The 13,777-nt window shown below is 49.9% G+C and overlaps 1 protein-coding gene across 3 annotated transcripts in view; it reads left to right on the top strand.

Moving 5' to 3' along the window:
* Nucleotides 1-5,177, top strand: part of LOC121148810 (RNA polymerase-associated protein LEO1) — a 28,174-nt gene extending 22,997 nt beyond the window's left edge. For 2 of the 3 annotated variants that reach the window (XM_040969129.1, XM_040969127.1), the window contains one exon: nucleotides 4,933-5,177. In XM_040969129.1, the coding sequence (XP_040825063.1) occupies nucleotides 4,933-5,037 (105 nt within the window). In that variant the 3' untranslated portion in view covers nucleotides 5,038-5,177. The remainder of the gene's footprint in view (nucleotides 1-4,932) is intronic. The other variant, XM_040969128.1, reaches the window with a different exon arrangement.
* The last annotated feature ends 8,600 nt before the right edge of the window (nucleotides 5,178-13,777 follow it).

Genomic DNA, 13,777 nt, shown 5'->3' with positions numbered 1-13,777 from the left:
GCTTTTCAGGTGTTTATAAAATTCTTCAGTGTTCTAGAACTTTACTATGATCTCTTCTGATATTTCTTTTTGTTTATTCTCACTGGGTTTTGTTAGGTTTCCTGAGCCTGTAGGTTGGTGTCTTCTGTCAGTTGTGACAGTATCAGCCATCAAGCTGTCGCTTCTTCAGACGCTGCCCCTGCACCATTCTCTCTGCAGAGCTCTGACCGGATATACAGTGTTCCTCCCACTGCATCCTCCACAACTCGTAAACTTTCATGGCTGTTCACTCAGATCTTTCTAGCTCATTGCTTCTTTAGCTGTGTGCAATATGCTGTTAAGCTCTTTTCATTAAATATTTTGCAATGTATTTGAGAACTAGAGAGAGTTCTCACTATCACTTCACTCTCCACATGGCTGCAACCATCAGGGCTGGGCTAGGCCTAAAACCAGGAGTCGGGAACCCAGTGCAGGCCTGCATCACAAGCCACAGGACCCCGGGTGCTTGAGCCACCAGTGCTGCCTTCCGGGGCTGCACAGGAAGAGAACTGAGTCAGACACCAGGCATAATCCCTGCTGGGCACTGAGACATGAGGAGTGGGCATCCCAACTGCCAGGCCAAACACCCACCCTTCCTCCCCACCCCACCTGCAGTTTTGGTTTTAATCAGCCTGTCTTTCATATCTGGAGGCTTGGTTTATTTTTCAAATTGGCTTTTGCTTTTTTTATTGTTGTTGTTTATTTTATTACTCCTTTGAGAGGCAAAAAGGGTTCTTATCGGCTGGCTCATTCCCCCAAATGCTTTCAGGGGACAGAACTGGGTTAGGCCCAGAGCTGGGAGGCAGAAAGTCGGTCTGGGATGTGCAGGTGGATGGCAGGACCCCTGTTTATGCTGCCTCCCAGGGTCCACGTTGGCTGGAAATGGGAGCCAACAGTGTCACTGACATCTGAAGCCAGGCACTGCTGCAGAGGAAGTGGGCATCCCAGGCGGTGCCTTAACCTACTGCAGCTCAATGCCTACTGCAGTTTGGTTTTACTTTTTTGTTTATTTGTTTTTATTTATATATGTTTATTACAAAGTCAAATATACAGAGAGGAGGAGAGACAGAGATCTTCTGTCCGATGATTCACTCCCCAAGTGGCCTCAACGGCTGGTACTGTGCCGATCCGGAGCCAGGAGCTAGGAACTTCTTCCGGGTCTCCAGTGCGGGTGCAGGGTCCCAAGGCTTTGGGCCATCTTCAACTGCTTTCCCAGGCCACAAACAGGGAGCTGGATGGGAAGTGGAGCAGTCGGCACACAAACTGGTGCCCATTTGGGATCCAGAATTTGCAGGCAGAGGATTAGCTAGTTGAGTTATCATGCTAGTTCCCTGAAAATAAACATCAAACGATTTTCAAGAGCCCTGCAACTTTTACTGCAACTGTTCAACTCTGCCACTACTGCAAAACGAACAAACAAAACAAAACCGCTATCATCAAAGCCTCCGTGTGGGTGGTTTCTGAAAACGCTTTATTTAAAATAAAAGAAAACCAGGGGCCGGGCATTGTGGCACAGTGGCCCCCGCCACCATCTCCTATAACCACAGTTGGAAACCCAGCTGTGGGAGACAGTGGTGGAGAGAAACACAGGAGAGTGTGGTCTAGACCCAAATGCCTGCCAGCCAGTGAGCCTCGGAGACACAGGAGCTCCTGGCTCCTGGCTTCAGATGGCTCAGCTCCAGCTGTTGCTGCCACTTGGGGAGTGAATCCATGGATGGAAGATCTGCCTTTCCAATACAAATAAATCTTAAAAAAAATTTTTTTAAAGGTTTATTTATTATCTTATCCTTGACTTGCTAAATGTTGCCTCAGAGAAGTGGGACTGAGCGTACTTGTGGTTCACTAAATTGTAGTCCTTCAGGGTGTGTTACAAAACCTGCTCAGTGTGGCCTGTCTCCTGTCCTTTGCAGGAAAACCAAGGTCAGGTTCACATAGGTGAGTGCATGTTTAAGGAGGAAGTCCTCTCCAGCATCCTAGTTATTACCTGGGCTCGTTTTCCTCAGTTCTTGGTCTTGATTACCCGGCCTTCCCTTGCTGTCACGTTGCTTTGCTATTGTTAGACCCATCCTTGTAGTTACTCGCAGCGGGAGACCGGTTCAGGGGAGCCAGAGGCGGATGTTCTGTTCCTGTTATCTACACTTGAGAAAGTATCTTGATTACTTTAGGTTTCCATCAGAGCTTTTGTCATCAGAAACAGAACTCTATTTTGGGGGTTTTGTCAGTTGCAACATGGCATGTCTCTCCATCATTCCTGGAAGAGGCGTGTTGTGGAAGGAAGCGGAGAGAAACGGTGGCATTCCCCTACAGTGCATTTGAGTGAAGTCAGAGGAGGTGACATCCTGATGATGTGTTTAGTATTGGAACAGTTGGCAAATGGGAATCCGCATCTAAGCAGCTGCTGTTTGTTTCTTGGCACATGCAAACTGTGACTGAGCACTGAGAAGTGCCGTGGAACTTGTGTGTGTTGCCAGGCTTCTCAGAAGTGAGGTTTTTGTTTCCAGTGCAAGCCTTCTGGCCTGGACAGTTGGAAGCCTGCCTGATGTAAAATGCCTTGTGCGAGTGGCCTCGTGGCTGTGTTACTGGAACTACTCTCCCCCCTTGTGACTCCGATACCCTCCTGGGTCTTCCCACTTTCTTCCTTTTCCTTTCCTTGATAATAAAGATTTCCCTTCCACCTGGTCCTCCCAGCCCCCGCCACCATCTCCTGTGACCACAGTTGGAGACCCAGCTGTGGGAGAGAGTGGAGCAGAGAAACACGGGAGCGAGTGATCTAGACCCAAATGCCTGGCAGCCAGTGAGCCTCGGAGACAGAGGGCCTTCAATCAGGGAATCCCCACTGTCACCACACTGTGCCCTGACCCGGGTCAGGTCAGCAAGCAGCAGAGGGAGCTGGATTGTTGGGTCTCGGTGTAGTCCTTTGGCACTGAATGCCAGTGGGCAAGTCATCCCCTTTTCCTGAGTCTGTGGGCGCTGTGTGATCCCTGGGCTTTATGCTGTCCCCGTGTGAAGCTGTCATATTCCAGCCAGTGGCAGACAGAACGGGTAATGGCGTCATGTGATGGCCCAACAGGAAATGCTCCTGGTCCTCCTCCAACAAGGTCTGTGTTATGGGGAAAGGAAAAAAAAAATGGATAGGAGAGCTATTTTTCCTCCCTCATTGTGATGAGCAGTAAAAGCTCCAGAAGCCCCCAGGTACCTCACAGGTGGACAGGTGGGAGAGGCAGAAACCGTGTGTGGTGGTCTGGCAGAGGAAAGGCAAGATGCTCAGGCCGGCCCTCTGCGACGGGAGGCAGGGAGGCCGGCTGCTGGGGAAGGAGGCTGGCTGCTGGGAAGGCTCCTAGGGCGCCGGCTGCCCTCCTCCTTATGCACTCACTTCCCTTCCCACCCTGGCTCGCTTGCTCTGGTGATGGACCTGACGGCCTTGTTTACTAACAACATTTTAGTCTCTTGCTGCATACCAGTTTGCACTCTCCATCTTCAAATATCTTGGCCCAGCAGCATACGCTAGGCCTTCCCTGGCTTCAGCGTTTAGGCCGTCTGTCATTCTCCATTCTTCATGAGGAAGCTCATTATTGCAAGTTCTGGAATGTTCCATTTAGAGTCTGTCGGAGTAATCCATTATTTGACCTCTTTTAGATGTTGATATATTGGAACACTACTTGCAGAAGTTGTTTCTTAGCTAACTTCCTGAATGATTTTTTTTCCGTGAGAGCACTGCAAAGAATGGTTGTAATCAGAGGAAACTTGAATATAGCAAGCTTTGAATTTTTTCAAATGCTTTCCTAAAAACTTTCATGATGTGAATTTTTAGTGTATCCCAGAGCAAAAATTGTTATGTAAAAAAATAGACAGGAAATACTGGATTGTCCATGATGAAGAGAAGTGAAAGGCCAAGGAAGCTGACAAAAGCATCTGAGTGCTGGCAGGAGAGTGGGGACACAGTGGCACAGTGGGGGCACACACTGCTTGCTGGGTGAGCCCAGCCCTGCTCCCTCCTGCTGCTTGTTCCCCCTTCTCCTGGATGGCAACTTCCTGCCACGTAGCTCTCCCTCACGGTCTCCTGGGACTACAAGCTGAGCTTTGTGGTTAGTTTAGAATGAAGACTGCCAAAGTTGTCATTTTACAATGCCTCCTACAGATCTGAAAACTGACTGTAACCTCGAGTACTGGCAATGACCTCAACTCCTACAATGATCTTACTGTGAGTTTTCAGTGGAGCATTCAAGGCTGAGGGTTTTGTTTTTTTTTTTTTTAATTTTTGCTTTTAAAATTAATTGGTTAATTTTTACTTGACAGGTCAGCTATAGAGAGAGAAGACTAAGTTCAATCTTCCCTCTGCTGGTTTGCTCCCTAAATGACCACAGTGGCCAGAGCTGCGCTGGTCTGAAGCCAGGACTTCATCCATGTCTCCCGCATGGGAAGTAGGGGCCCAAGCACTTAGGTCATCCTGCGCTGCTTTCCCAAGTGCTGAACAGGGAGCTGAATCACAAGTGGAGCAGCTGGGGCATGAGCCGACACCCCTATGGCGTGCTGAGCCACAGTGCCAGCCCCACATCTGGGTTACTTTTGATTAACTAGAACTAGAAATACATGTTCTAGGGGCAGATGTTTGGAACGGTGAAGCTGCCGCCTGGAACACTTCCAGCCCGTACTGGAGTGCCTGCGTACCCCTCCTGGCGCTGCCACTGCTTCCGGCCTCCTCGTGAGCTCCTGGCAGCGCAGCGGGGATAACCAAGGCCTTGGTTGCTGCCCCTATGCCGGAGTTTTCAGCCACTGCTGTTGTGAGCATTCGGGGAGTGAACCAACAGTGGACGATCTCTGTGTGTCTGTCTGTCTCTTTCAAATAAGTAAAATATTAAAAAGAAATATGTCCTTTAGTGACTTCTAATTTTTTTTTTTTTTTTTTTTGCCCAGGAAGGTGAGCCTTCTGGGAAGAGGAAAGCAGAAGATGACGACAAAGCAAACAAGAAGCATAAGAAGTATGTGATAAGTGATGAAGAGGAGGAGGAAGATGACTGAAGTCCAAAAATGTGAAAACACTTTATATATTGTATTGTACAGCTTGTTTTATAAATATGATGTACACATGAGTTATTTTGATTGAAATGAATTGATTTGTTTCTGTGTAATTTCTAATTGTAATAAAAATTTTAAAGGCAGGTTTCTGTGTCTAAGAAAGCTACTTTTCCCAAAGCAAAAATAACACAGTCACTCTGGCTGCTGTGGAGACCTGGCACCAAGCAGCCCCAACACCCTGAAAAAGGGTTTCTAAAAAGTTAGGAGATGCTTCATTAATCAATAAGAACTTTAAATAATGTGAAATGTAACAGGATCCGATAGTTTTTTATTATTCTAATTTGAAAGAGAGCACTTCAGTCTGCTGCTCAAATCCAAATAGCCACGACAGCGGGGCCTTGGCCAGAGCCAGCAGCCCTGACTCAGCCCTGACTCAGCCCACGTGTCTCACATGGAGGGCAGGGAGGTGCCTGAGGACTGGAGATGGCATTGCTGCTCTCCCACATCAGCAAGCAGCTGGCCTTGAGGGCTGAGCCAGGACTCAAACCCATGCCCCCTGGTACACAGCGTGGGCCTCTTAACCTCCAAGCCAAACACTTGCTACCCAAAGCCACCCCTCAGGCTGGTTTTGTGAGGTGGGGCTGTCAGCTTCACCAGCTGCCCTGTTAGGGGGCGCTAAAGTAAGACTGGCAGCCTGGAGGACCCAGAAAGGGACTGCTCCTTCCTGTCTGTCAGTAGAACATTCTGGGGGCTTCCTGGCGGCCTGTCATTTCTGTCAGGGGCCACCAGGAAAGGCAGCTCCTCACACAACTTGCCTTCTCCCAGCACTTGGCGAGTGGGCTGCACCCTGCCCATCGGCCCTCAGCTCAAGATGGACAGCTGTTCCTCCTCAGGTAGGCGCTCCGGCCGGGGGCTGCCCGCCCCAGGCTTTCAGTCAGTTTGTCATCCCGCTGCTGCTCTGTCATCTCTCGGCCTAAAGGGAGAAGGGGACTTGCTCTCCATGTTTCCCTAATCACCATTGTTTAATGTATTGAACTCTGCACAGACAACTTTTTGAAGTACCTCATACTTCAAATAGATAGGTTGGTTCAAGTTTGCGTGCAGATCCTGGCCCAGGCCATGGGTCAGCCACGTGGTGCGGGTTAGGATCAGATATCCGCTGACCTCGGGTTCAGGACACAGCTACACGTGGCCCTTGACACTCATGAAGACGGTGGGGTCCCCGGACCTTTTGGGGTGCTTGATAGCAATACAGAAAGCCAATTAAAAGCTTAGCTTTTTCAGTGTTAGGCTTTTCAGAACAGTGAGCTTTCCTCACAGCTCGCTGTCCTGGAGCCAGAGGGCTGGGGTGACTGAAGGTTGAACGCAGTGTGTGTGTGGCCTTTAGATGATGTTGTGAGGATGTTACTGTCCTTACGAGAGGAGGTGGGAGGCAGAGACTTGGCCTGGCTATTAAGGATGCCAGTGAAGCAGCCCATGGCCCACACTGCAGCATGGGCATGGGTTCCATACCCAGCTCTGGCTCGCAGTCCTTCCTGCCACAGCATACACTGGGAGGCAACAGATGGTGGCACAAGTAGTTGGGTTCATGATATTCACATGGAAGACCTAGACTGAGTTCCGAGCTGTCAGTTTCAGCCTGACCCAGCCCCAGCCCCAGCCACTGCAGACGTGGCGGGAGGGGGAAGGAAGAAATTAATGGATTGGAGCACTCTTTCGTTCACAAATAAATAAAATTTACACCAGCAATGTGGTGTAGTAGACTAAGCTTCTGCCTGCAGTGCCTCCATATCTCACCTGCTCCACTTCTGACCCAGCTCCCTGATTGTGACCTGGGAAAGCAACAGAGGATGGCCCAAAGCCCTGGGCCCCAGCAACCACCCAGGAAACCCAGAGAAGGCGCATGGCTCCTGGCTTCAGATAAGCTTAACTCCGGCAATTATAGCCGTTTGGGGAGTGGATGAAATATCTATCTGTCCTTCTCTTTGTAACTCTTCCTTAAATAAAAATAAGTCATAAAACAGGTGGGGGCTGGCATTGTGGTATAGTGGGTTAAGCTATTATTTGTGATGCTGGCATCCTATCTGGGTCTGGTTGTAGCCTGTCTTCCTCACTTCTGATCCAACTCCCTGCAGATGTGCCTGGGAGGGTTGCAGGATGACTGCCAGGTGCTTGGGCTGCTGCACCCGCATGGAAGAGCTGGAAGAAGCTCCTGGCTTTGGCCTGGCCCAGCCCTGGCTGTTGTGGCTGCCTGGGGGAAAGAGCAGATGGAAGGTCTCTGTCCCCGACTTCTTCTCACCCTGCCTTTCAAATAAATAGGGACAGAGATGAATTCAGCCACGCTCCGTGTCTCTCCTCGCAAAGCAGTCATGGGGCACGTACAGGAGATGAGCTACCTCATCCGGAGAGGAAGCCTCTGAATGAGACTTAACCCCATCAGCACCTTGACCTTAAACTTCCCCAACTCCAGACTGTGAGAAATGCAAGTTGACAGTTTATTTTTTTAAAGATTTATTTTTATTGGACAGTCAGATATACAGAGGAGAGACAGACAGGAAGATCTTCTGTCCACTGATTCACTCTCCAAGTGGCCACAATGGCTGGAGCTGAGCCAATTCAAAGTCAGGAGCCAGGAGCTTCTTTCGAGTCTCCCACATGGGTGCAGGGTCCCAAGGCTTTGGGCCGTCCTCGACTGCTTTCCCAGGCCACAAGCAGGGAGCTGGATGGGAAGTGGAGCTACCGGGATTAGAACCAGCACGCATATGGGATCCCAGTGCATGCAAGGCGAGGACTTTGGCTGCTAGGCTTTTGCACCGGGCTCACAAATTGATAGTTTAATCCACACACACAGCTTATGGTGTTTGTTAGAGCAGCCTGAGCTGGTTAAGGCAGCCAACAGCTGTGCTCAGATGAACTGAAAGCCCCAAGTTTTCTCACCACTCAGGGTCTCATCAGCCCAGGGAGATGCAGCCTCACTCCCTAGGTCCAAGGAAACTGCTCTTACCTGCTTTGGGAGCACCGCAGTCAGCTTGGGCAGTGTTCCTTCCAAGACTGCAAGCCGAGGGCTGGCCTCCCCACCTTTTTACTAGGATCCCAGAGTGCTCTGGCAAGGAGAAACAGCCTACACACCAACAAAAGTGTGAAGTTTTCAGGCATGGCAGGATACAGTAATTCTCTGCCTGTAGCGCAGGCATCAACATGGATGCCAGCTGGGGTCCTGGCAGTTCCACTTAGGATTGAGCTTCCTGCTAACGTCCCGGGAAAACAGCTGAGGATAGCCCAAAGCCTTGGGACCCTGCACCTGCGTGGGAGATCTGAAGGAAGCTCCTGGCTCTACACGGGCTCAGCTCTGCCACTGCGACCATTTGGGGAGTGAATCAGTAGATGGAAGATCTCTCTCTCTCCTACTTCTTCTTTCTGTAAATTTGCCTTTCAAATAAAATGAAATATTAAGAAAAATACTGCAAAGTTTGCCTAATAAGTTTCAACCAAACCCCAGGGAGTGGTGCATGGAAGTGGGCTCCAAGAACATGAAATAAACAGGGGCCAGCATTGTGGCACATCAGACTGATCCTCTGCCCTGTGGCACTGGCATACCATAAGGGCAATGGTTTGTGTCCTGGCTACTCCTGATCCAGCTCCCTGCTTGTGGCCTGGGAAAGCAGTCACAGACAGCCCAGAGCCTTGGGACCTTGCACCCATTGGAAGACCTGGAAGAAGCTCCTGGCTCCTGGTTTTGGATCGGTTCAGCTCCAGTTAATGCAGCCATTTGAGAAGTGAACCAGCAGATGGAAGACCTTCTCTCTCCTTTTTCTGTAAAATCTGCACTTCAAATAAAAACAAATAAATATATATTTTTTAAAAAGGATATGAAGAACAGGAAGTTAACACTAGCTTGTACCAGATGTACTGATATGGAGTAGGCACTGGGCTCTGCACGTGAGACACTGGGACTACTGCCTCCCACCTCGGAGAGCATGGGTTCAAGTCCTGGTTTCACTTCCTGCCAGTGTGCATCCTGGGAGGCAGTGGATGATGGCTAAAGAACATGCGGGAGGCCCAGCTAGAGTTCCTAGCTCCTGCCTTGAGCTAAGCCCATTCTGGATATTGCTGGCATTTGGTAGTGCAGGGAGTGATGAACCAACAAATGGGAGATCGCCGATTCTGTCCGCCTTCAAAACAAATCTCAATATATCAACAAAGATTTTTAAAATCAAGTTTATGAGTGCACCTTCACTTCTAGTTTGCGGGCACATGCATGACAGCATCTGAGCAGGGCTCTGTACTTCAGTGGACACTCACAGCCTCAGTGGTCGTCCATGCTGAATGAGGGGGAGGTGCCAATGCTGCCCCCACATCATGTGGAGGAGGGAACCCCAGGGCTGAGGGAGATGAAGCAGTGGCATGCCACCCAGCTCTTCCCAGCTTCGTCCCTCAGAGAACCCAGGGGACAGTCCTCTCACCAGGTCACTGAGCAACATGTTAGGAAGCCGACACCTGTGTTGGGCACAATGACAGGAGGACACGCTGGGATCCCTGGAGACAGGCTGAGTGGCAGGGTGAAGTCGGGCAGCCAGGATGCAGCAGTGATCAGAAGCCTCTGATTTGCAGAGGTTTGGCGTGGCAGCTAACTGCTCACAGGGTCCCTTGGGCTGAAACAGACGGGCAGGGACCAGCACTGTGGTACAGTACGTTACGCCTCTAACTCTGGCATCCCATATAGGCACCAGTTTGTGTGTCAGCTGCTCCACTACTGATTCAGCTCCCTGCTAATGTGCCTGGGAAAGCAGTGGAAGATAGCCCAGGCTCTTGGGCACCTGCACCATGGGGGAGAACTGGATGGGGCTTCTGGCTCTGGCCTAGCCCAGCACAGGTCATTGCTACTATTTAGGGAGAGCAGATGAGAGCTCTCTCTTCCCTTCTCTTTAACTCTGTCTTTCAAATAAATGAATAAAATCTTATACACATCAAGCATCATTTGGGCAGCCTGCTTATCGTTTTTTTTGTTTTGTTTTGGTTTGGTTTTTTTTTCCTGTTTGTTTGCTTGATAGGAAAACCTACTCTGACGGCCAAGATTCTGACTTCAGTCACTGCAAGGCAGAAACTTTCTCTGAGTTTTTAGATATCTGCATGTTTCTAGACCCATAGTCAATGACAAGGGGAGGCCAGGTCCTATTGCACTGCCACACATGTGTGACAAGCTGTCCTGCAGGTCTTCTCCAAGGTCAACCACAGTCATTCGCCAGGGTGACTGTGCACTGCAGAAATATTCAGAATCTGGGAAGTTACTCAATACTTCTTTAATTGATGCACATTCCTAGATCCTGAAATGCCTCTGTGGGGCCTGGCATTGTGGTGCAGTGGGTTAAGCTGCTGCTTGCAATTCCAGCATCCCATGTGAGTGCTGACTCAAGTGTCAGCTCCTCCACTTCAAATTAGCTCCCTGCTAAGGTACCTGGGAAACCAGCAGAAGATGGCCCATGTGCTTGGGTCCCTGCTTTCCATGTAGGAAACCAGATGGATTTGGTGACCAAATCAAAGCCAGGAGCCTGGAACTCACCTGCATCTCCCATGTGGGAGGCAGGGGTCCAAGAACTTAGGTCACCCTCTGCTACTTTCCCAACTGCATTAGCACGAAGCTGGTTTGGCAGCAGAGTAGCCAGGACTTGAACCAGTGTGAGAAACAAGATGGGTGCAGACTCAAGAAGTAAGGTAACAGTGAGACTTTATTAACCATCCTGCAAGATCGGGTGGGTGCCTGGCGAGCCAGCCCACCTGCTCTAGTTTACAGTGAGCTATTTATGTCCCAGCATGCAAGTCCTTCTCACAGTTCCTTGCTGGCTGAGGAACTATGAGGTTATAATTTTCTCTGTATTTGCTTCAGCTGTTTTGGCCACTAGCCTCCTGTCTGCCTAAAAACTGTCAGGTGCATGTAATCCAGCGGTCTGTGAAAATGAACCAAATGTTTATTTCTCACAATCCTTTTTTTTTTTTTTTTTTTACAAATGTGGTCTCATTTCATTTTTCTGATGAGCTTTTCTCTCTTTTAGCTATTTTGTGGAATGCCAGGGCAAAGGCAATGGCCCAGGTCCCAGTAGGAGGCCATGGAGGTTCCTTTCCATGCGACATCAGCCCAGAGTATAAGGTGGGCTGAGTAATCGCTACTGTCAGGTTCCATGGTAATATTCAAGGTGAAGGTGCAGGCCAACTTAGAAACTGGTCTTTGGGTCCCATGGACTGTAGCCCTTCCTAAGTAAGAGACCCACATGTGACACTTTCCAGGGAGAACCCCACTTCCCTTTCCAGACATGCTGTAACCCTAATGAGTGCTATGGGGAAGCATTTGGTCCAAAGTCATTTAGAGTCCAGCATTAGTCAGGGGTTGGACAAGGCAGGATGCCAGAGTGTGGAGGTCCCATCTCATAGCCTTATGTTCCATAACTTCTTCTGTCTCCTTGAGGTAACTTGTCTGAAGTGACGTTCTTTACAAGGCCAAACCTACATATGATTGGTTCCTTTTCCCCCTGCAGCATTTCTGAGGCGTCTACCTGACTATCAGATGTCCTGACCCAGGAGTTCCTCCTCCTGGAGTTTGTTTTCTAATTACTTCTTTATTTCTCCTCTGCCATGTGACACAGCCTCCACACACCTGCTCTAAGCACAACACATGTCTGGGCAATGCATTTTTAGCCCAAACGATCCATTGAAGACTCAATTTTCCCAAACAATCAAGGCACAATGCTAGAAACAAGAAAACTCATGATACTTCTATGCTGGTTACAGAAACACAAGCACACCGATTAGCACGTGATGACAGCACCATGAAATCAAGAGGCAAGCCTGCCCTCCAGACTTCTAAGATCTGACCCCGTCTCACATAGCATTTAACTTCTACAGAGCTTCTAGGGCATTCCTTCAGCATCTCTTTGTATCTCAACTTTTTTCACCAAGAAAATATACTCAACTCAGACCTACAGCGGTCTTGCAAAAAAAAAAAAAAAGTTATAAACCCTAGAAATCTCAAGAAAACTTTAAAACCTAGCAGACAGACCATTCCAACATCCTCCTTAGTAAGCCGGGGCGCTTGTGCTGCTTTCCGCTACCGTTTACAAGTCACCTCTGTGCCCAGATTCTTCAAGCAATTTCTTTTTTTTTAGCACACTGGAACATGGATTCGCTCCCCCTGCTTACCCTGTTGCTTTCTTCCCCCGTGAATCCCAGCCCCTTTGGTTGCTGCCTCAGGGCAGAGGCAGCATTTTAGATGTGTGTGCTGGGCCACCAGGATGCCCCGCTGAGAGGAGGCCCTGTCCCCGATGGCCATGGCCACCCTCCCAATCATCTCCCTCTCCTCCCATCTGGGGTGATGAGGGAAGTTTTCTGGATCCTTCGAAGGGCTGTTGGCTCGACCTTCTCAGGAGCCTTGGGTCCTACTTTCCCCGATGTTCCTATTGCTACCCAGGGATCGTCTTGTCCTGCACTGTGAGGGACCTGAGGTGGGAGCATATAGGATGAGGGATCCCAAGGCTTTCCACTGGGGCTCTCCTGCTCCCTTCGGAAGGGGAACACAGGCTCAAATGCCTTCCTGCAGCCCATAGTTTATTTCTTCTTATAAGGAGGAGGTTTTGTTTCTCCATGGAAAAATCGAGCCTGGTGCACCCAGTCTCCATCCAAGGTTCACGAACTAGGCTTTAGGCCAGATAAAGCCACAATCCTGGAGCCAGTTTTGTAGTGTGGCTAGTAAGTCACCACCCGAGGCACTGGCATCCCACGTGGGTGCTGGTTCACGTCCTGGCTGCTCCACTTCCAGTCCAGTTCCCTGCTTGTGGCTGGGAAAGCAATGCAGGATCAGTCATGCAAATCCTTGGGACCCTGCACCCTCATGGTAGTTCTGGGAGAAGCCCCTGGTTCTGACTTCAGATCAGCTCAGCTCTAGCCGTTGTGGCCATTTGGGGAGAGAACCAGTGGATGGAAGACTGCCCTTTTCTCTCTGTCACTCTGCCTTCCAAATGAATAAGCAAATATTTCTACATTTTTAAAAAGCAGCAATGTTTAACACTCCCCCTTTTTAAAACGTGTTCCTGGTGTGAGGGGCGTCCCCTCAGGACCCTAACATTCTCCCCAAAGGATTATGTGGTGAGTCAGAGGGAGCCCAGCGCCCCCTTCCCTAGGTCTAGAACTGACTCCCCTTGTCAGATGAGTCCCCTGGGCACCCATCCCTCCCCTCCCTTAGTGGGCTCACCCCATAGCACAGTGTCCCTACTCACACCCTAGACCCACTTCACCCATGGAACCTTCCCGGAGCACAAAATTGCAGATCAGGACTCCACGCGTACTTTGCATGTAAGGTCACGTCTCAGTCACACACACCTGATCTCCAAAAACACCCAACCAGCACGAGAGTACTTAGAGCCTAAGCTTTCCTACCTTGGCTGGTGCCGGAGGTCGCTGTTGCTGCGGTGCTTGCGTTTTCTCCTCTGGTCACTAGGGTTATTTTCTGATTAAACAACCCCGGGCTTTTCTGAGGCTTCTGCGGGGCTTGTGAGCAGAGCTCACGGGGGCTTGTGAGCAGAGCTGGCCACCTTACATCAGGTGTGCCATATCTCTGCCTCAGCCACAGCCGCCAGCCACGCAGGTGCAGATGGCGCCGGGAAGCCCCCAGGCTCAGAGCAGCAGCTTCACCTGCCCACTGGAAGGATGGACTCAGATACAGGAAGACAGAGCGAGCCCCACTTCGCTGGCGAGC

Source organism: Ochotona curzoniae, unplaced genomic scaffold (genome assembly GCF_017591425.1).
Source record: "Ochotona curzoniae isolate NIBS_2020 unplaced genomic scaffold, NIBS_Ocur_1.0 scaffold_4701, whole genome shotgun sequence".
Classification (NCBI taxonomy): Eukaryota; Metazoa; Chordata; class Mammalia; order Lagomorpha; family Ochotonidae; genus Ochotona; species Ochotona curzoniae.
Note: the sequence above shows the minus strand (reverse complement) of the source record. Positions and strands in the feature narration are given on the sequence as shown.